The following is a 22,361-nucleotide window of genomic DNA, read 5'->3' on the forward strand; positions in this document are numbered from 1 at the left end:
GGGATGAGCTTGTACGTATTTAGTGAATTTAATTATATTTCCACATTATAATATTTACATTATTGATTTCTTCCTTTGGTTTCCCTACAATTAAATACACACACACACACACACACACACACATTTTCAGAACCGCTTGTCCCATACAGGATCACGGGGAACCGGAGCCCAACCCGGCAACTCAGGGCGTAAGGCTGGAGGGGGAGGGGACACACCCAGGACAGGACGCCAGTCCATCGCAAAGCACCCCAAGCGGGACTTGAACCCCAGACCCACCAGAGAGCAGGACCTGGTCCAACCCGCTGCGCCACCGCAACCCCCCTTGAAGAAAACAATTCTGACAAAAAAAAGATTTATAAAACAAATGATCAGGATTTAATACCTATAAGAGAGACACCATCTTCAAATAAGTCCTAATGAAAACATAGATATTCATGTGCAATTTTCTGTCTGTCTGGCCACTAATCAAACTTCAGCTCTCATCGTGAGAAGTGGTACAGAAGATGGGATGGAAGAAGTATCCCAGGGACATTATACAATATTCAGCAGAGGCAGATGGAGTGTGTGAGGGACTTAAAGTGTGAGCCTGTGAAATTCAACAGCTGTACTGGCAGTCTAGGGGTTGAGGATCCAGTGGTAGAAGTCTGAGTATGATAGCTGGGTAAAGAAGGCATCTAGCTTTCTTCCAGCAGTCCCCCCATCTCGCCTACATTTCCCACCCCCAGATCATTTACTTACTCCCCAGCAAGCACATAAAGTGAAGCCAATGTGAAGCTACCACAGCTGCTGTTGGCCTGTAAACAGAGCAGCTTGTAAAACCATAGGCTGCTCAAGTCACAGGAATACCTATAGAAAGTACCATGCGCCACCACCTGTGGACAGTGCTTTGGGGTAAAATCGCATGTATCCTATCTGCTAGAGACCACCGGGTGACATTAACAGATGCTGGAGTATTTTTCATTGCTGCATTCTTGCTGGACCACCTCTGGTCGCTCCCATGCTGGGGCTGTTAGGCTTTGATAGAGAGACGCAAAAAGAAAATGAGCACGAAAGTTTGCATCCCCTCAGATGATAATGACAGCTCTGAGAGTGGCTGTTCTGCTTTGCGTTCGTCCTCTTGATGTCTGCTCTTTTTCTTTCCTTTGGTCCTGTACCACCACCTCCAGACAGACAGACAGACAGATGCAGACACAGACACACACACACACAGACACACATACACACACTTCTGCCACTGTGCTCAGGTTGAGACTGTCGGTTGGAATGTGGCTCAATGATGGGTTTTTAAATAGCTCCAGTAACCGTCCAGCCCAAATAAGGCTCGTGCCACTGGTGGGACCCAAAATATCAACCGCCACGGCCTTGAAAATAAAGATTTTCACCGTCTGCCAAAAATAATTGGAGGGAGAGGTCGGGGCTGAAAGTTACTTGTGACACCTATCAAGATGCACTTTCTTCCTTTTTTTCAGACCTTTGGGATACTGCCCTCAGATCTAGAGAATCAGTTTGACCTTGTCCTTTCTGTTTTACTGGCCCAGTAGCAGCAGGATGTTGCTTGCAATGGGAAATCTGGAGCAATCTGTCCCTTTCTTGCAGGATCCTGGTGGGAGCGCCACGAGCACGCGGTCTGGGTGCCTTGCAGGGTAGCCGTCCTGGTGCTCTGTACCGTTGTCCAATCACAGCCGAGGAGTACGACTGTGAGCGAGTGGACATTGATGGGGAAGGTGAGGGACGGAGAGCAGTTACTGTGGACTGTGTGTGAATACGTGCGCAATTCGTGAATGAACTTGTGTGTTTTCCCTTTTGTCAATGACAAAACCGTGCCTATCGTGACTTCACGTGGACCTGAGGGACAACGTCAAACCTAGTGCTCTCATTGGGTTTGTGCTAAATATGGAGTGTGACCATTCCATTGTGTGATCATTACCTGTCTTGTGTCACTCATTTTCTGTCAATGATACACAAATGTGCTCGTGGTTTCCATAGTAAGGCCTGATCGTGAGAGCAAGGACAACCAGTGGCTGGGTGTCACCGTTAGGAGTCAGGGGATTGGTGGAAAAGTCGTGGTGAGTATTTTCAGTGCAAAAAACTTAGAAAGAAAACTAAAGTCAGAGTTCCCAAAACATGTTGGAAGTCAGGAATCAGCCAAAGTAGATGCCCACCTGCACTGAATCCTGAATATCTTAATACTATATTTGTGTATGTATAACCCTCTTTTTATATAGTGCTATGTATGGTTATAAACATGTATATGAAGTTATCTGGCTGTTTTTTTCGTCTTTGTGGATCAGCAAAGAGACATTATTGCATATGTCCTACCCTCATCTACCCCTCAGACCTGCGCCCATTTGTACGAGCTCCGCCAGCGTGTGAACCAGTCGTCCGAGACTCGGGACCCCATTGGGCGCTGCTACGTGCTGAGCGAGGACCTGACAGAGCGTGACGACCTGGACGGGGGCGAGTGGAAGTTCTGCGAGGGGAGGCCGCAGAGCCATGAGCAGTTTGGCTTCTGCCAGCAAGGCCTGGCTGTCAGCTTTACGCCCGACAAGAACTTTATTCTCTTTGGTGCTCCAGGCACCTACAACTGGAAAGGTGAGGCAGGGAGCAGGGACCCAAGGTCCTCCTTGCATTTCAAGACTTTGTTTTTTTTCTTCTTTTAAACTCTTTGACTCAGTTTGATCTGTTATTTGTTAATTGTAACTGCTTGTGTCAGGAGAGAAAAATGCATTTGGTTCCACTAGGAGAGAGTACAGGGATGGCAGAGATGTACCTCTCGGCTGCTGATTGCCTCAGTAAAACCAATCGGATGTCTGCGAGTTAGAGGCAGTCAGTGACTGCTGCATCCCTGCTATGCACTCCTCCCTAATGCCAGCTATCTTGCAGAATAAAAACAAATAAAATGTCATGCTATTCCCCCCGGCGCGGTTGCGTCGGACCCAAGTGCGGGGCACAGGAAGCTTGGTCAAGGGGGGGTTCAGTAGACATTGTCAGGGAACAGGCAAAGGGTCACCGATGTACAGACAGAATCCAAAGGGGCAAATCCAAGAACCGTAATCCAAGAAACGGGCGATCAGGCAAACCAGTGAGTCGGAGATGAGGAGCAGGGCGAGGAGCGTGGAGCAGGGCGAGGAACGAGGATCGAGGAGCAAGACTAGGAGCGCAAGTGATCAATAAGGCTGAACAAGGTTCCGCAGCCCCTTTTTAAGCTTGTGCTTGCTAATTCGAAGCAGGTGTTCCCTGTTCTGCAGCCATGGGGGGCGTGACATAAAAAAAGAGCCATTGCCAGGGATGTAACATATACAGTAGGAATATACAGACACTAGGATTTCAAACTTGAAAACAAACACAAAGACAAAATATTTCTCCGGAAAAAATTGTGTTTTATCTATTAATTAAAGTGATTATCACTGGAGGGGTGTAAACACAGGTTGAACAGGCTGAAACATGCAAACTCCATATACCATGAGCAGGACTTGAACTCTTCATGCGACAAGAAGTTTAGGAGCTGTGAAGCACTGGTTTTACCTACTGTACCCCTCTCTTCAATATACTATAATGACAGATGTATGAAAGAGAACACAACAAAGGGCAGCTGGTACCACAATGGTTTAAGTTGTGGCCTTGAAACAGGAAGGTCCCAGGATCATATCCCATAAACTATTGTAGTACCCTTAAGTAAGTCGCCTAAATTGATGCAGTTAATAACTCAAAGTTTCTCCATATACAAACCAAACACGGTAAGTCACTTTTGCAGAACAGCATCAGCTAAATAAGTACATTTAAATTATTACTGCAAGTCCAGTTTATACTTCAGGTGAAAGAGTTAGTTGTAACTTCTTCCAGAACCAGGTAAGTACACACACTTTTTCTTGTTTATGCTGGTGTAACCTTGTATATTTGAACCTCCGTAAGATGAAGAACTTACATGTAAATGAATAAATGCTAATGTATGTTTGTACACTGGCTCCGCAAGTTATGAAATGTCATGTTTCAAAATTTTTAGGATAAAAACTTTTTTCAGTTGGTTTATTTATTTCCAAACTGCATTTTCTTCACTCTTCTGTATTCTAAAATTTCTACTTCTATAGAGGCAAATGCAACCTATGCTTAGCGACCAAGTCAATAGGTGGTAGTAAAGTGCAAAAACACAGAATAGAAGTATCACTGTCATGTGTGGTGTGTTGACTGGTGGTGATTCTATTTGTACCACTAAGAAGAGGTGTATTGTTACCATGGGGAACAAAGTGGAGATAATTAAGGCAAAAGTGAAAAGATGATTTTGAACATGGCACATGCTTCAGGGATGAATTGTTAAAAGATCTGTACTGATTATGAGTATTTGTAGCTCTGTTGAATCAACCATTCACCAGCAGTGTAGATTAAAAGAGTGATTTCTAAATATTTATTTTAGCTATATGCAGGGTTTTTAGGGAACGTAAACCAAGGAATAATTGAGGGAAGTCCCTAGAGTATTCTCTCATATAACAAGCACTCATAACAGACTTTTCACGAGAATTTGAATTTTCATGACAACATGTAATTTGTACCCTGAAACTTGCATAATGACTCATCAAGTTTCAAGAAACTGCTTAGTAGAAGTAGCACAAATTTCAATTCAAAATGTGAGCTTTTTAGTGTTGTCAAACACAACACAAAGCAAGCAGACCTTTGTTATGCATCTCAGCTACCTCATAGCTGGCTCATAACCTGATCTTTCTTTACTTTTATCATAGTTTAAACCATCTATCATAATAAGCAATGAAGCAACAAAAAAATTTAAAGAAAGTCTTGTAAGATGTGGAAACACAATCTGCAAAGGAAATCCTTACTTATCAGCTTAAAACTTGAAGTTAGAAATCATTTATTTCAAACCCATGTCTAAACCAAAAGCACTGGAGCTGTGAGGCACCTGCTGCACCACCAAGAACAGAACAGGATAAAGCAGTAAAACAGAGAAAATAACGGTAAGGGAAATGATGAGAAGGAAGGAGAAAGAAGATAGAAAAGTGAGTGTGCAAATGGGTTATGGATAGGTAGCTATGAACATGTGGGTCTTAACCCTGATTTTAAAGGACATAAGTGTAGTTCCAATATTATGAACTTAATTTTCTCTATTTTTCAAGAATAAAGTAGGAATTTTGCATGTTTAGTGAAAATAATGGTATAATCTTTTCTGGCTCAGGAACATATTTAAATGAATTCAGGCTTTCTTTCTTTTACAAGACTTCCTTTTGAGGAGCTTTCAAGGAAAGACTTATACTTTGTATGCAAGGAAAACCTCTTCTATTAAGTTTTTATGAAGTGTGAGTGAAAAGAGACTTTGGAGTGCCAGTTATGTTCATAAGTTGTTGAGCCATTGTACATGGCAAGTGTTTATCTGTGTGTCAGGTACATATGTATGTGTTTGTGTGTGTGTTTCTGTGCCTCTTACCCTTATACATTCCAGGAGAGTTGCGCGTGCAGCTCCTCAATCAGTCCCTCCTTGATTTGGGCTTCTACGATGATGGGCCATACGAAGTAGCTGATGAGAAACAACAGGATGCACGGCTAATCCCAGTTCCCTTCCACAGCTACCTGGGTATGGGGGGCCTGCTCAGTGCTGCTGGAGCACTGGAGAGAGGCCTGGGGAAGTGTGAGACCTGCTGCAGCTGGGCCCAGAACTGTCCCAGTCCCTGTCTCCCCCATGTTTCTTAAGCCTCAGTCAGGCATCATTTATACACACCCGTATTTGTATACCCCAGTGATGGTTTTAGAAGACATTCCCATTCTAAATTTATTTAACTTTTGTTTCAGCTAAGTTCTAAGTTATAAAGATATCTGGTTTTGGCAAAAAGATTTTGTAATTAATTACAGTCACAGTAGGAACTTAGTGCGAGCTACAGTAAATAAGTCTTGATGTACCCACAGATATCTACATTCTCCATGGATGGTATTTTGGGCTCAGTCTGAATTGCACTTCTCATCCTTCTGCATGTTACCTGAGGTCAGCGATGCTGGCTTCCGCAGTGCCACAAACACAATGCAGTCTTTTTCACCTGCACCTTCCTCTCTCTCTCCCTGTCTATGCCCCTCACTCTCACCCCCTCACCTGCCCTTTTTGCCTCTGCACTTGGGGCCGCAGGGCTATTGTTCATGGCTAGTCCCGTGGAGGACGCACTGGTGTACAAAACCCTGGAGCCGTTATACCGCCCCACCACCTTTGAGGACGTAGCTCAGAATAGCTACTTAGGTTTGTAGGCGTAAGAAACCGTTGTTTGACTGGATTCTCGTGTGTAGTGGTAGAGTAACCCCTCCCATCCCTCCAAACCTCAGTTCCCTGCTCCTTGTGTGCAATCTAGCCAATGTGTAGAAACTGTGTAGATTTTGTGTAGAATAACAGTAAGACTCCAAAACAACTCCTCCTCAACAGAGAGCAACTGCTACTGCTGCATAGGAAGTGTTACACATGCTGTTCCAGGATTATCCAGAGATATCAGTCATTAATATGGCTAATGTTCCTCCAGATCAAGGTCTCTTATCAATATAAGCTTGGAAAGCGCCATCATTAGGCGCAGTCTCCACAGGGTGCGGTGGTTCTGAGCAGCAGTTTGCTCTAGTTGTGGAGCGGTTGGGGGTCTGTGCGCACTTTGGTGGGTAGAGCTGTACTCTGTGTTGGTGTCGGTCCAGTCAGACCTCTGTCTGCATGCCTGTGTTGGGGTCTCTGTGGAGCTGTTCAGGGATTCAGTGGCAGTGGATTGTAGAAGATGGATGAAGTTCTCACAGTGGTAGACATCCAGGGCCAGGAGGACTGACTATAAAATAAATCACAGCAGTTCTCTCAAGTAACCAGTTCTTTGTGTGTTACTGAATTAGGAGTAATTTACACTGTTTGAAATGGAAAGTTGTATTATGGGAAAAGAATATTACTGAAGGTAAATGGTTTAAATAAATAATGAAGTGTAGCATTACCCTCATTTAGATAACCGCATTGGAAAATGAACAGGATAGGGAGTTTCAAATGTTAGAATTTTGCAGCTGTAGGATAAAATGAGAATAATAGATGAAAATGTAACAATTGTACAATATTTTGAATTTTTATTTGTCTATTGTGTATTAGCCAGTGTATCCTATTTGACAGCAGTTCTCAATTAGCAAAAGATCAGTGAGTTGTGCAGGATGATCAATAGTTTCCTTCATGTACTCCTTCACAAGCCATGAATGCTATTTTGACATTACTGCACTGTCCACACAACCCCCTAAACACTATAGGCAGTGCAACTTGTATGTTGTCATCACTGCTCCAAAGTCATGCAACAAAAACATACACACATACACAAAAACTGTTAAATAGAAAAGAACTAAACCTTGCGATTTTTTTAGTTCTATGCTGGACTGATTTCATCTACATATATATATAAGGCTTCAATGCATAGGTGTTGGGAAAGTACTGCAATATGCCATACTCAGTTCAGCTGGGGACAGCTGGTAGCATAATGGTTAGGCATACTGCTTTTAGACCCAAAGGTCATGAGATTGAATCCCACCTCTAGCTGTAGTACCCTTGAGCAAGTTACTGAATTGCTTTATTAAAATTGCCCAGCTGTATAAATGTGTAAATAACTGTAAGTAGCTTAATACTCTAGCTCACTTTGGAGAAAAGTATCAACTAAATGTAAATGATAAACCATTACTGCCAATTTGATCACCACTAAAGCAGCTTTCTACCCTTAATGATAAGGGAATTAAATCAAACATCTACTGTGTAACTTTTTTGCTCTTAACAAAAGCATGTCAGATGAAATTCAGTTCAGATTTTCAACAAACCTGGTTTTAAATGTTTCATTTATGTAATGTAACAAATATTTCATTCACCACTTGGATGGGAATTGCACAAGTTACAGTTCAGCTGTCAAGAGAGGTGCTCAGTTTTAGTTGTAAATGTGCTCTCGCCTCTTCGTGACCACGATCCAGGCTTTTATATCAGAACGGTTCTGAAGATTTTTCTTCTGGTATGTTTCTTTCCATAGCTTTTCTTTAGTTTTCTTGGGGTTTCACTCCACACCTGCCACCCTGAAACTGCTCGGTCCTTGTGTGTCTACCTGTTTGTCAGTGTGTGGCATCTGCATGTTGGTCTCAAGCCATCATTAACCCTCTCCCTCTTTGCGGCCTCTGTGGTACCCTGCCCATACTGCATGCTCTACCATTTATCAGACTCTCTCTCATTTACCTGCTTTCTCACCTTTGATGAAAAGGTGGAATTTAAATATTGATGAGTAGTGAAAAGATCAATGAAATCCTGCCATGACAGTCAGGCCAAATCACCCCCTCTCACACACTTCTGCACGTATGTGCTGGCCCCAGGTCTGCTGCACACATCATCTCAGTCTGAAATAAAAGAGATCTGTCTCAACATCAGCCACATGCTGTACAAATATGTTAAAAATAAAAGGTCATGGCTGCATTTGAAGGCAATGGGATCATGTGCACTGCCTTTAATTTTCATTGTACTGCCATCTAGTGTAGAGTGATCTGGAATGCAGTACCCGATGTGTTCGGACGCCTCCAAATTGGACCTCTATTGCATGATTTTAGTAGGTTATATAACCTATTAAGCCATAAAAAGAGTTCGGATGTAGTCCAGGTTACAGGGACTTTCATAAGCACAGAATGAACATTACGTGAAAGCACTTTGTCCATGTAACACACCAGTCCGACTTTCACTGTGAGTAAAGCAGCAGCTAAGAAATTCATTTGAAGTAAACAGCTCTCATCACAGGATACTATCCACTATCCTACTTTCCACACTTCCAAAAAGTATAATTATTCTACGTATCATGTTTATGTTTTTTCCATCAGCAAAACTTAAACACGCTCAAGAAATACACGTAATCAGGCATAAAAATAAAGGCAGTGACAGGACTCATTCGTACCCGTGGTCAGTGGTGACACATCCTCTCCCCGTGCGCCGGTGCAGGATTCTCTGTTGATTCCGCTAAGGACGTGCTGAGTCGAGGGCACCTGACCTTCGTGGCGGGAGCGCCACGTGCCAACCATACGGGCGCAGTGGTGCTGCTGCGAAAGGACAACGTGTACCGGCTCGTACCCCAGCACATCCTGTGGGGGGAGGAGCTGGCCTCCTCCTTCGGCTACTCGGTGGCCACGGCGGACCTCAACAATGATGGGTAAGACCTCCAGGTACATGTGCACTTTCACAGATTTCAAAAGTCAGTAATGAAACAAAGACAATGAAGATATTATTTCTTTCTCTCATTTTCTTAATAAACTAATCTGTTTCATACAGGTTTTATTACAAAGAAAGCTGTTTGCATTTAATACCAGCGCTGTGTATCTGTGCAATGTCAACTGGACTCTCCCCTCCTTCTCTCAGGTGGACAGATATAATTGTTGGGGCCCCCAACTTTTTTGACCGCAAGGCAGAGATTGGAGGGGCGGTGTATGTGTACCTGAACCCAGCGAGCCACTGGCACCAGGCGCGGCCCATCCGGCTGAACGGAACGCATGACTCCATGTTCGGCCTAGCTGTCACCAGCGTGGGGGACCTGGACCAAGACGGCTATGGGGGTGAGTGTGAGGTGAAGGACAGAGTCACCTTATTAAAAGCACATTTACCGATCTGCAACATATACCATTGTCTCAGTTGAAGTTTGATCGTAGAGACAGAATACGTCAGTTAGAGTTGGAGAAACTATTTTTTGTAGAATTCCTATGTGAAAAAATAAAGCAAGGAAACTTACACGTTGAGCTGAACCCGTCACATTCAGCGCATATGAGCTGCGAGAAGGTTACTGTTCATTGTTCCTGTTCTTCTTGTAGACATTGCGGTGGGAGCTCCATTCGATGGAGACGGTAAGGTCTTCATCTACCGCGGTTCATCCTCGGGCATTGACACCAAGACTTCCCAGGTGAGTCTGGGATAACAACTGTAGATTTACTTGGGTTTTGTGTGTATTTACAGGGTTAACACAGCTTATATTCCTCAACATTATGTTTTTTTTTTAAATCACTTTCTTTATCCAGGTTCTGGATGGGGTCGGGGTGGGGGTGAAACACTTTGGCTATTCTATTTCTGGTGGTCTGGACATAGACGGGAACTCATACCCTGACTTGGCAGTGGGTTCCCTTGATGACCAGGTTGTGTTGTACAGGTAAGATGAATATATCTTCAGTGAGCATCTATGCAGTTTCAATCTGGTTTTTCTTTCAAAGAATGCTAACAAGAAGCATCCTATCCCTGGTCTTTCTAACCACAGATCTCGCCCCGTCATCCATCTCAGACGGGACATCAGTATTGAACCCCAAAACATTGACTTGGAGAACCGTAACTGTAAAGGTCGTGATGGAGTGTGGTAGGTTGTGGCCTGCTGTGCCATGGCTGCACTCTTATAGATAAGTTATAAAAGACCTGAAATCTTCTCTGTTACTTATCAGTCCAACTTCTCATCTTCTTGCTGATGTTTGCAAAAGTAAAAGAAATTGTTCTCAACGGTCACATTGTGACCATTACTTCTCTTTTGCTCTTTTGCAGCGTGGAGGTGAAGGCATGTTTCACCTATACTGCTCGTCCGACATCATACTCACCCTACATCAGTGAGTACGACAGGTTCCTCTTCCAGTGGATAGTCTTTGTCTGCTGCCTCATCTGTGTCATTCTTCATGTCTGACACTGTTATTCTCCTCATCTGCTCCATTATTCAAGAGGAAACAGCTGGATCATGATTTTTCTCAAATTTACCATTGATACCATGATTTTACTAAACTTACTTCTCTGCTGATACTGCAATTAGTTTCACATTTAGTTGACACTTTCTTCCAAAAACAACTTACACTGTCAAGCTACTTACAATTATTTACTCATTGTTACATCCGAGTAACTTTTACTGGCACAATTTCGGGTAAGCACGTTGCTCAAGGCTACTACAGCTGGAGGTGGGATTCAAACCTCCAACCTTTGGGTCCAAAAGGAGCAGCTGCAACCACTGCACTACCTCCTGTCCTGTATGATTTATGTTGAAACCTTGTGTTGGTTACTTAAAATAAATAAACTTTTTATGAAGATTATAATATTGCATGAAGGTGTACCTCCATTTGAGCAGAGCTATTTTTATCTGATTTTGTACGGGTTGCATTTCCTATGACTTCGCTCTGCTCCCAATCTCCCTGACAGCCCTGGAAGTGCGCTTTGAGGCCGACACGGAGCGCAGGAAGCTAAACTTGCCCCACCGCATCAGCTTCTTGGGTCGCACTGCATCGGAGCTGGAGTACCAGCGCTCTGAGGAGGTGGAGCTTCGTGGCCAGAGCCAACCGGCGTGCAAGGTGGCGACCTTTCAGCTACAGGTAGGGGGCAGCAGAGTGCCAAAGTCGCTCCCATGCGACTGTGTATATGGTTTGTTGCAGCACACATTTTTAAGTTTTAGTACAGAAATATAAGATCATATGTTGACCAGCGTACACATGATTTCATTGCTTTGCATTTTTATAACTCGATGCAACGCTAGGAGAATCTCCGTGACAAGCTGCGCCCCATTTCCCTGGCAATAACACACAGCATCAAACGAGCCCGCCACCTCGGACACGTCGCTCCCAAACACCTGGGGCCGCTGTCTCCCGTGCTGAGCGCTTCCATTTCCAGCACTCTGCACACAGAGGTGCGTGAAGCCACCGATAGGTTGCTTTATTGCTTTTTTGCCTTATTAAAAACGCTTTCTGAGAAGTGTTTGTACCCACACGCGTGCTCGTCCTTTGCGTGCAGGTGAACTTCTTGCGGGAGGGATGTGGGGATGACAGGATCTGTCAAAGCAACCTGCAGCTGAGCTATCGCTTTGGCACCCGTCCTGTAAACTCTGACCTTTTCACCCCTTTGCCCATGTGAGTGCAGTACACGGGTACTTAGTACCGATATACATGCTTTGTCAAATATAAATCTCAAAACGTCAGCTCACTTGAAGTCAAAACTCCACCTTTGACACATTTCTGTGTGTTTCTTGCTTCCGTGTTTCTATGTCTGGATATAGAGATGAAGATGGAGTACCGGTCTTTTCGCTGTCCGACCAGCGGTCAATAGCATTGGAGGTTTTGGTCACCAACATGCCCTCTGACCCCCAGCGACCACACGAGGATGGAGATGATGCCCATGCAGCGCAGCTCCTGGTGACCCTCCCTGACACGCTGTCCTACTCTGGTTTCAGAGGTCAACAGGTACTCGCGTGTCCGAGCTGTATAAGAACACACGCGTGTATGCGAGATCGCGCTCACACTGGTTGGAAACATTACACATTTCGAGCAGATTTTTGATGGTGTAATCTGGCCAATCACCGTAGGTGGTGTGCCAGACCAACCAAAACGGCTCTCAGGCTGAATGTGAGCTGGGAAATCCGCTGAAGAGAGACTCCAAGGTAAGCACAGCACATCTCCTGCAGGCGGCATGAGTCTGTTCGCTCGCCCAGTGTTTCACACCACAGTTCAGATAGCGATACTGAAAGAGACCACAAGATTTCAGCTCCCTTTCAATCCTCAGCGGGAGATTTCCGATGCTTTGCATTCGCGTTCTAAGTCACACCTTATAATATAGCAGTTATCTACATTATGGTGAAATTATCAATGTTCATAAATGGATGTTAGAAAACAGATCTGTTCTACGCTCGAATTATGGCTTTGCATAAAATATAGCATAAATTCACATACAGTTTAGTATTCATTTATTATCAATACCTGCCTTTCCGGTGCTGGGATGCTGTGGTTCAGAGCCAATCCCAGAAGCACTGGGTATTGGGTGAAGCAGGGTATACCTTGGACGCTAGTGCATCACAGAGCCATCAGACAAACACTCATTTACTCACACTTGTAAACATATCATGGGCAATTTAAAGTCATCATGTCACCTGAAAATTATATCTTTTAACTGCGGGAGGATATTGATTTTGACTTTTACCTAACCCTCTTTTTTCTCTTTTCTCTAGCTAAAATTTTATATTATATTAAGCACATCTGGAATCACCATAGAAACCACAGCGCTGTCAGTTGATCTCCTGCTGGTGACGTAAGATCTGCGTTAAAGACTAATGCAAATTCACAGATGCCAATACTTTGAGTGTCTGTGAAAATCAGTGCTGTCACTGTGACTGCATGATTTATGTAGCTGAATAAATGGGACATTTGTTTTTGTCTCTGTGGGTGTCTGCGTCCGGATTGCGGTCTTTCCAGCATAAGCGAGCAGTCCGATCTGGCACCAGTCAGAGCCCATGCTAAAGTAGTCATTGAGCTCCCTCTGTCCATCAGCGGGTAAGTGATCCGGTTCTGAACGCAAATTTTGGATCTAACTCATTTGCAGAAACATCATCTTTACACTCAGGCCAGTTTCTGAACATTTTAGAGCCCATCCTATTTGGGGTCCCACCCAGGGAATAAACACTTCAGGGAATTAATACTTTTCATTCCCTTTGATTATTAGTTCTGTTAATAAACAAGATTAATACAATACAAAAAAATAACTACGGAATAAATAACTAGAACAAAATAACTATGTCGAAAATCCTTAGAACTTCTGAATCAACAGAAAAAAAATACAAATAAGTGAATTTATTTTCAATTTTTGAAATTTTAGAAACTTTTGCCTGAAACATGCACTGAACTGAGCTTTTTTTGTGAAAAGGAAGTAGGCAATATTATTGGGGAAAAAACAGTCACAGTGTACCGCTTTACCACTTATAGCAACATCGGGCCAGTTTGCACTACATGTACACTCTGGATTCTGTTCTTCATTTTTGTATATGCTGATGTGTTTCCAGGGTGGCCCGGCCTCATCAGCTCTTCTTCAGCGGGACGGTGAAGGGCGAGAGCGCCATGGTGACTCTAGACGATGTAGGCAGCCCGGTGGAATTTGAGTTCACGGTGAGAATCTGGCATCTTGCTCGTTAAACGTAAAACACAACATCATATTATTCTCTGCATTTTGCCAGGAAAACAGAACATTTTTAACTGGTGTCTCAACATCTATCCCTCCCACTGCTGTTTGTCAGGTGACCAATCCAGGGCAGTTTCTGCAAACACTGGGCTCTGCCTTCCTGAACATCATGTGGCCCCACGAGCTGGCTAATGGGAAATGGCTGCTCTATCCCACCGACGTGCATTTCCAGGGGCACCCGAACACTCACTGCACCCCCGCCACCCTCAATCCGCTGAGCCTGACTGACAGTCATCCCCGCCATCACCATGAACACCACCAAGATCACCACCACCATCATGATGACCTCCGCCAGGACACACATCACACAGTGAGGACCTCACATTTCCTTAGCTCATGAGGCGTTTATGTTTTTTTAAGTTTTATCATTGAATTTGTTTTTAGCAGTGTTGCGCAATAGATGCTAATGTTGTGAAAAAAGTGGGTTTAATAATTAATACTCAGATTGCAGGGGGGGCGTGGTGGTGCAGTGGGTTGGACCAGGTCCTGCTCTCTGGTGGGTCTGGAGTTCGAGTCCCGCTTGGGGTGCCTTGTGGTGGACTGGCGTCCCATCCTGGGTGTGTCCCCTCCCCCTCCGGCCTTACTCCCTGTGTTGCTGGGTAGGCTCCGGTTCCCTGCAACCCCGTATGGGACAAGCGGTTCAGAAAATGTGTGTGTGTGTGTGTGTGTGCGTGTGTATTCAGATTGCAGGGGGCAAGGTGGCGCAGCAAGGTTGGCCTGGTCCTTCTTGTGGGTCTGGGGTTCGAGTCCTGCTTGGGGTGCCTTGCAGTGGACAGGCGTCCTGTCCTGTGTGTGTGTGTATTCACACTGAGTGCATTTAAAAATGATTTCCTGATCATCTGCTCTGCTGAGTGTCTGATATCATGCCATATATAACGTAAATAATATATCCCATTCAGTCACAACTCACCATTCTAACAGACAAATTAATAGAAAAAACTTTTCCTTAGAACCCGTCCAGAAGAAATGTACGTTCCCACCAAGAGGAAGACAACCAGGACATGGTAAAGGACACTGTGGCCAGGAGCACCCCAGCAGTGGCAGCCTCTGAGCGGAGGAAGTCCTTGCAGTTGGTGAGAGCACAAAGAGACATAATGGGGCGTGGGGGAAGTGGACTCACACCATCGTGTTGGCGATACAGTGACTGGTGCACAACTGCTCTCTGCAGGACTGCCTCCTGGGCTCGGCCCGCTGTCTCCTGCTCCAATGTCCGCTGCACAGCATCTCCGGCTCAGCTGTGCTCAGCGTCCAAGCCCGGCTGTGGAACGCCACATTCCTGGAGGTGGGAATTGATCCCCTTCTTGGTTGTTCTCCAGTGTTGTGTCTACTGTTCCTTCTCACCCAAATTCAGAGTGTATGTGGTTTAGCTGATCTACATGCAAAGTGTAGGTTCACAAAAGATACACAGATTTTTCAGCACTGGCTTCATTGCAAGTAGTGAAACGTTCCTATTCAGCTCTACATCAGACTCATGTTCTCCTCTCATCGCTGTCCTGCAGGAGTTTTCCTCAGTCAGCGCCCTGGAGCTGCTAGTGAGAGCCAACATCACAGTCAAATCCAGCATCAAACACCTGGTTTTGAGGGATGCTGCTTCACAGGTGCATTGAGCTGCTTATGCATGTCCACTTCTTTTGTTCCCACAACACTAAGCAAAAGAGGGCAGCGGGAGGCATACTTGTTACAGGTATAGATCTGAGACCTAAAACTGCGCATCAACACATAGAGTTTTATAAATGCATAAAACTTCAAACTGAACAAAAATGTCACTTAAGCGAGAAAGCAGTAATTCCATCAATTCACTGACGATGGGATTTCCACTTTAAATTTTCCAAGGGGTGAGGTCAGTGAAATGGTAGCGTGAACTTAATGCATTAAACGGCCACTAGAGCCCAGAGCTGCGAATCCAGACACTTCTGTCATTTCCAGGGATACCAGTTTCTGAGTGTTTGTGTGCAAACAGGTCTCAGTCATGATCTATCCAGAACACGGGGTGGCAGATCAGCACGGGATCCCTTGGTGGATCATCCTCATCGCCGTGCTAGCTGGAATACTTGTCCTGGCTCTGCTAGTGTGCATACTCTGGAAGGTAAGGGGTCAAAGCAGCTCCTTTTCACTTTGATCCTATTAATTTTTCATTTTATGCTTCTCCACGTCCTTTTCTCCTCTTTCACTGTTTTAAAGGAACCCATTATTTTCATACAGCTTTTTTTTCCAAGTAGAAATCAAGGAGATGTATTCTGACAGGGAACTCCAGAGACACAGGAGGGATGTTAAAGCATGTCTGTGGTGTTGCTGTTGAATCCAGTCTGTCTGTTTGATAAAACTCTGCCGTTTTGTTCCTCCTGCGCCGTACCTTCTTCTCGTGTCTTTCGTTCTTGGCCTCTTCCCCTCTGTAATGTGCCCTACAGCCATTAGTTTTCTAATCCCTCCATCTGTTATCGTTGTTGTTTGTCAACCACACCTGTTTATCTTTCCTGTTTCTACCTTTCTTCTACTTGCTCTGACCCTCCATGGCTCTGGTCCTTCCACCGCTAGTGCGGGTTCTTCCGGCGCACAGAGCGCCACCCGCATTACACGACGGAGTACTACCGGGCCCACCTGCAGGTCCAGCCATCAGAGGCAGAGAAGCAGGCCTCTGAGCTCCAATAGGGCCATCCCACTCAGCCCCATCCTCCCCTCCCTTTCCCCCCATGCGGTAAACCAGCCTTCGGCCCGACTGCCCACATTCATCAGCCTCTGTGAAATGGGGCGTGGCTTGCTGTGTGTCGTGTTGGTCCCGCCCGCCTACAAAAAGTTCATCCTGGTTAAATTTTCAAGGGCTTCCTAAAACATGTGCATTTCAAAGTTCACCCTCTCCATCATATCATTAAGACTGTAAAGTGAAATACTGTATATGTGGCTTGCATCTTTCGAGGGCAGGTACCGGAATGAACTTTTCGCCGTGTTTAGTGTTTAGATTACCTTCTTCAGCGTTTGCCGCTCTTAACCTGCTTTGTGACCCCGAGCAGCGGTATGCACGTGCTGTGTCTGTGCACATTTTCTTATTGTTTAATGGTACTAAGTTTAACAGCACATAAGAGCATCAGTTTTTGTTTCATGGCACATGCACGCACACACTCACGGAATTTTCTGGGGATGTAAATTATCCGGCAAATTACTTATGAAGAAATTGAGTTCAGCAATCAACTGTCAGGATGATGGCCCACTGTGCTTGATTTGAGTTAAAACTGTTTAACAGAAACAATTACTTATATAATGAAAATAAAGTGGTGTCTGTGAATATTTCACACCGAATGCTTACATAGTTACGCAAAAAGAAACATACTGCATATACTATGGTCAAAGACCCAGGTGTATGAAGTTACAGTTTTTTGAATAAGTATTTGTGTCATTATTTGTTGTTTATTGATTGCTTAAACGTTACATCTCAATATTGTGAGAAAGTGCATAGAGGAAATGTAGGTTGAATACATTACTGAAAGGAACAGCAGGGCCGTTCCTGAGACTTGAACCAGCAATCCAACCGGTGTGCTTCCTGCTTCAGAACTAAAATCAGTTATTTCACCTTAGTCCTTAAAAATGCTTGTCTCAGGAATCCCATTACCCTGTAACACCTTGGTCGCCCTAGTCGAGTATTTAGTCGAGAAGGTGCAAAGTTCGTGCCTCTAGACGACTGACCTCTTGTCTCACCCTTCCCTCCCTCTGCATTTCTCTGCGGCCATCTCAAAGTGTGGCTTCTTCCAGCGAGCCCAGTACAAAGACACCGTGCCCCAGTACCACGCCATAAAGATTCCTCGTGAGGACCGCCCACAGTTCCAGAACGAGAAGACGGGAACATTACGCAAGAAGGACTGGGCCACACACTGGAGCGATGGAACATCCTGAGCTTTGTATCGACTCAGTCCTGTACGTGCAGTGTCCACTGGGGTCTCTGAAAGCCGATCTCTCCACTCAACAGACTGCCTCAATACAGGGCGTTGTGATAAAACGTAAAGTACCTTCTGAAACTCTGGACCACACTCCACACAGAACTGCAATGACAAAAATTCGACTATATTCAATGGCAAAGCATACAGTTTATTGATCCCGACTTAGAGACTGATAAAAATACAGAAAGGGCACTGAAGCAAGCATGCACTGACTGCTGTAATGCACACTGTACAATTAATAGTTCACTAATCGATGGACAGCGATGCCTAAAAAGGCTGCCTGAACAGGCAATCGATATCTTGTCCCCAACTCCCTGATGCCATCCGTTAGGAGGAAAAATGTGGAAGTGATGGCTGCAGTGCTACTGACACATAAACATACAGAATTTCGAAGGAAAAAATGTTGTCTAGTCACTATAACTAAACTGCTCATATTGAATGAAACACACATACACACACAAAGGCACAGGACACACAGTTAATAAGACTCAAGCAGTCCCTTTCTCCAGGTTACCATGACAATGTAAGGCTGGGGCTGGTTCTTGTCTTAAAGTGAAGGGATAAAACATACTGCTTTTGTATTTGCTTTAACAGTTTTTTTTTTTCTTTTTTGGGGGCTTCATGAGCATAGAGACAATCCAGGCACTTGCCTGGGTAGATACGTAAAGGGATCCCACATAACCTGTCTTCAGCTCATTATCCATAGTCTCTGAATCTATGTGACTTCGACAAATAAGCATCATATGGTTCACTTTAGATGAAGACAATTCCTGAACAGTGTTTGAAACAAGCAGGGAGAGAGGAGAAACTTTGCTTTCTTTTTTGAGGTGTGCTTTTACATGGGCTGGAATTAACAGCAGTGAGGAAAAAAAAGAGAAAACACCATGAGAATGCTTGGTCAGATATCAAGGTACTTTGAAAACCAAGAAGTTGCTGACTTGGGCTTTCAGTAAAAAAGTATAAAAAAGACATGAGATCATAGTCATACTTTTTAAAGTTACGTAAAGAGGATGTAGCTTATGTTTTGAAATTGTAACTAGAAATATGACAAGAGTAGTTCACAGTTTTTCACGGTTATGATTTGAAAGTGCCTTATTGAAGTGCAAACTAAATACAGCACCCAAGAAATAAATATTTTTATAAAAAAAAATCTAAACATAATCACAGCATATTATGAAAAGGGCCTTATTTGGTTTCTCTAAATTTTTCCTTGTATTGAAGAAGGAGACCTAGTTGGTCGTTAAAAGCCAGCGTTTCAAAGATTTTTAATCCTTCAGAGTGTGCGGGAATTTGGGCACCTGTTGTCATAGAGACCAACTCCAGTTCAGGCTGAAAGCTACACATAGGTATTGCTGGACAATCTTGTTCTAATTCATAGGTCACAATTGCTGTACACACTGGTTTGTTTAACACGCTCATGTTTTTTTATTTATTTCTGCCTCCTGGGTTTTACAACTATAAATACAGAAAGACAGAAATGTTTAGAGATGGAACTGTTTAAAAATATATAGAGAGAAACTGCGGAGAGAAACAGGGAAAAAGACGGCAAGCAGATGACTCAGAACCCCAAGTGTAATGATGTGTTGTACATTTAGCTGAGATTTTTCCCAAAAGCAAGTCACAGTGTTAAACTTACAGTTATTTATCTATTTGTACAGTGGGGTAGTTTTTTTACTAGAGCAACTTAGGGTACAGTCCTTGCTCAAGGTCTTTACATCAAAAGGTGAGATTTAAACCTGGTATCTGTGAGCCCAGATGTGGAATCTTCAACCACTGCACCACCTGCTGCCCTTTTATGTCTTTATAATACATTGCAACTACCAGCAGTTGACAGAAGGATCTAGCGGAAATGATAAAGCCACAACTCGGATGGTTTCTGTGTGGAACTGCTGTGACATCACTGTTCGTCTCCACGATGCAACTTGCTTCTGAGAAGATGTAGCAAAATGTGGTACTTTTACTGTACATAAGCATTCAGCAGCTGGTTCATGTTGGATTACATTCTGGTATTTTGCTGCACTTATCAATAATTTACCCCCCCCCCCCCCCTCAAAAAAAAGCAGTTAAAAACAACAACATATTATAATAAATAGGTGCTATAGAACAATTCAGTTGTGTTTCATCACTTGTGTGCTATTTTTTGCATTTTTGCATTGAAAGTGCTTATCCATTAATACCCGCCCCTCTGCTTGATTTCCTCAAGGGTCTTTCATTCAAATGTTTCAGATCCAAGAAAAGTGTCACAAATGCTTAAGTTTTTCTCTATTCCCGCAGTGATGTTATTGCCTAATCTGTAGAGCGCAATTGCTGACTGATGAATACTGCAGTAGCTTTGGAACAAGCACAGCCAAGCTTAAATTTTAGGATTTAACTGAAAGGATAAACTGTGACATGATTGCTGACATTGTGTAAATGATTAAACATTTGCGTACAGACCATGTATGAAGGCATGACATTTCAAATGTGGAATATGTTGTTTAGAATACAGAATATCTACTTGTTATGTATTTTCAGACAATAGGCTGTGTGTGTATGCTGGTTCATTCAATGCTGTTTTAAATATATTGTTCATCTGGTTCTTTGTAAATAAAGTATTTTGAGAAAAAAAGATATCCTTTGGTTCTTAATTTATTTATTACTTTTACAGTATTGTTACAAATAATAATCTGACTGTTGCTGTGTAAACGCCCTGGTGTGAATGCTTGCGTTATACATTCTGCTGAAAATCAAGACTTGTACAGTTAGATGTGATTCCTGTCTGTAGAGCTCACCATGAGTGTGAATTTCTCACATGCTTGCTACTAGTTCAACTTACTAGATCTGAAAAAAGGAACCAGCTATGTACTGTATAGGAAAATGAGCACTTAAAGTCATGCCATTGAAAAGACCAAAACAGAAAAAAGCTCAATAAAACCTAATGTATCCACATCACAGCCATGGTCTCTGGAGCATGGTTCAGCTTTTGCCTCAATGACTGTTCTGTTTCCTCTGCCTCAGTAATCCTACTGGTTGTCATGGCAAGTAATGGTCGAAGAGGCTTGATGGTGTGCTGAGACGTTGGTAAGAAGATTGTAAGACATTAGGTATTGTGGGCCCACTCAAGGGACTACAGAGAGTGTCCAGGGTCTCTGAAAGACTGGCATACAAATGTCCCTTTCTCTCCATCACATAACCATTGCCTACTCTTATATAAATGGACTTCACATTAAGCAAAGTCACTTGGGAGGTCCTCTAATCTAATGATTAGCTTAACTGGAAAAATAATACATTAAATGTTAAAGTGGGTTCCTTCTACGTAATTCTATTAACAAAACACATCCTCAAAGAAAAAAATCAGCTTATGCACCATATACTCCAACTTCATCTGGCTTCAGATGAGCAATTTACCATCCTTTCTTAACTGTTGTTTGCAGTAAACTCAGGTAAAAAACTGAGATACATATTCATTATCTGCTCTTAAATGACGCTAGGTGGAAGTACAGAAAAAGAAAAGCAGGTCTTCTACTGAGAAATTAATGTTTCATTACATTTTTTTTTTACTTAGTTATCAGATGATTCATCAAATGGTTCCACTTTCACAATTTAAATCACCCCATTCATACAGAGCAGTGTGTCGTTTATACAGCTGAATACTTGTGGAAACAATTGAGATACATAAGTACTTCCAAGTAGCTCAAAGGTTACAAAAATATTTTTCTGCTGCTATTTTCAACCTACAACCTTGTGGTCATATATGTAAGTCAGTAATAAATGTTTCTCTTGATTTTTCTATAAGCTGAAGAACAGGACATGGTGCTGCATAGTTCTCTAATTGCTGGGATTTACGACCCGGTCCCGGATAAGCGGAGGAAGAAGATGAAGATGAAGATGAAAAGGGGGTGCGTCTTCTCTTGGTAGTCACTAGAGGGACATAATGCTCAGAGCCCAGAGGATTCATTCTTTTTTCAACTTTTCTTTCTCCCTTCTTTGTTTGAAACACACAGGCACACACAAACGGACACACCCCGCTCAACCCACCTGTGGTCCCAAAGGTTCAGAAAAGCTACACGTACAGGGTATATAAAGGCTACTTGAAGATCCTGTTGACTGCAGAAGCAGAACTAGGCCAGACAGGAAGACAACGGACACAACAAGATCGAGACTCAGAAGATTCAGCTGCAAGACCAGTTTAGGAGATCACTGCAGCACTCCTCCCTACAACTGAAGATCATGGAGACAGGAGCATGGTTAGCCCTTGTTGGGCTGTTGCTGGCCATCACTGTGGTGGACCAAACCCTCCAGGAGGATGTGAGGCTGGAATCCAGTGAATACCTGCAGAGCGACACGGAGGACGCGCTCACAGATCGGCTAACAGACGCACTGGTAAGAGCCACCAGCAAGCAGCTAACACACACAAACATAATCTATACATTTCTTATCCAAAGACACAAGTGCCAGACTATTATTGTATATTTAACTCAAACTGGTTATTA

General features: G+C 43.5%; 1 protein-coding gene across 1 annotated transcript in view; it reads left to right on the forward strand.

Moving 5' to 3' along the window:
- Positions 1 to 18,242, forward strand: part of itga7 (integrin, alpha 7) — a 28,353-nt gene extending 10,111 nt beyond the window's left edge. The window contains exons 2-26 of the mRNA XM_029247962.1: positions 1,597 to 1,724; positions 1,987 to 2,066; positions 2,337 to 2,592; positions 5,447 to 5,578; positions 6,122 to 6,229; positions 8,954 to 9,161; positions 9,368 to 9,561; positions 9,814 to 9,902; positions 10,018 to 10,145; positions 10,251 to 10,346; positions 10,526 to 10,587; positions 11,165 to 11,334; positions 11,496 to 11,645; positions 11,750 to 11,865; positions 12,012 to 12,195; positions 12,318 to 12,392; positions 12,957 to 13,036; positions 13,201 to 13,278; positions 13,785 to 13,887; positions 14,016 to 14,270; positions 14,911 to 15,033; positions 15,129 to 15,242; positions 15,460 to 15,558; positions 15,921 to 16,046; positions 17,690 to 18,242. Coding sequence (XP_029103795.1) covers positions 1,597 to 1,724; positions 1,987 to 2,066; positions 2,337 to 2,592; positions 5,447 to 5,578; positions 6,122 to 6,229; positions 8,954 to 9,161; positions 9,368 to 9,561; positions 9,814 to 9,902; positions 10,018 to 10,145; positions 10,251 to 10,346; positions 10,526 to 10,587; positions 11,165 to 11,334; positions 11,496 to 11,645; positions 11,750 to 11,865; positions 12,012 to 12,195; positions 12,318 to 12,392; positions 12,957 to 13,036; positions 13,201 to 13,278; positions 13,785 to 13,887; positions 14,016 to 14,270; positions 14,911 to 15,033; positions 15,129 to 15,242; positions 15,460 to 15,558; positions 15,921 to 16,046; positions 17,690 to 17,845 — 3,310 coding nt within the window. The 3' untranslated portion in view covers positions 17,846 to 18,242. The remainder of the gene's footprint in view (positions 1 to 1,596; positions 1,725 to 1,986; positions 2,067 to 2,336; positions 2,593 to 5,446; positions 5,579 to 6,121; positions 6,230 to 8,953; positions 9,162 to 9,367; positions 9,562 to 9,813; positions 9,903 to 10,017; positions 10,146 to 10,250; positions 10,347 to 10,525; positions 10,588 to 11,164; positions 11,335 to 11,495; positions 11,646 to 11,749; positions 11,866 to 12,011; positions 12,196 to 12,317; positions 12,393 to 12,956; positions 13,037 to 13,200; positions 13,279 to 13,784; positions 13,888 to 14,015; positions 14,271 to 14,910; positions 15,034 to 15,128; positions 15,243 to 15,459; positions 15,559 to 15,920; positions 16,047 to 17,689) is intronic.
- Positions 18,243 to 22,361: the final 4,119 nt, after the last annotated feature.

The sequence above is a fragment of the Scleropages formosus genome, chromosome 22, assembly GCF_900964775.1.
Source record: "Scleropages formosus chromosome 22, fSclFor1.1, whole genome shotgun sequence".
Taxonomy (NCBI): Eukaryota; Metazoa; Chordata; class Actinopteri; order Osteoglossiformes; family Osteoglossidae; genus Scleropages; species Scleropages formosus.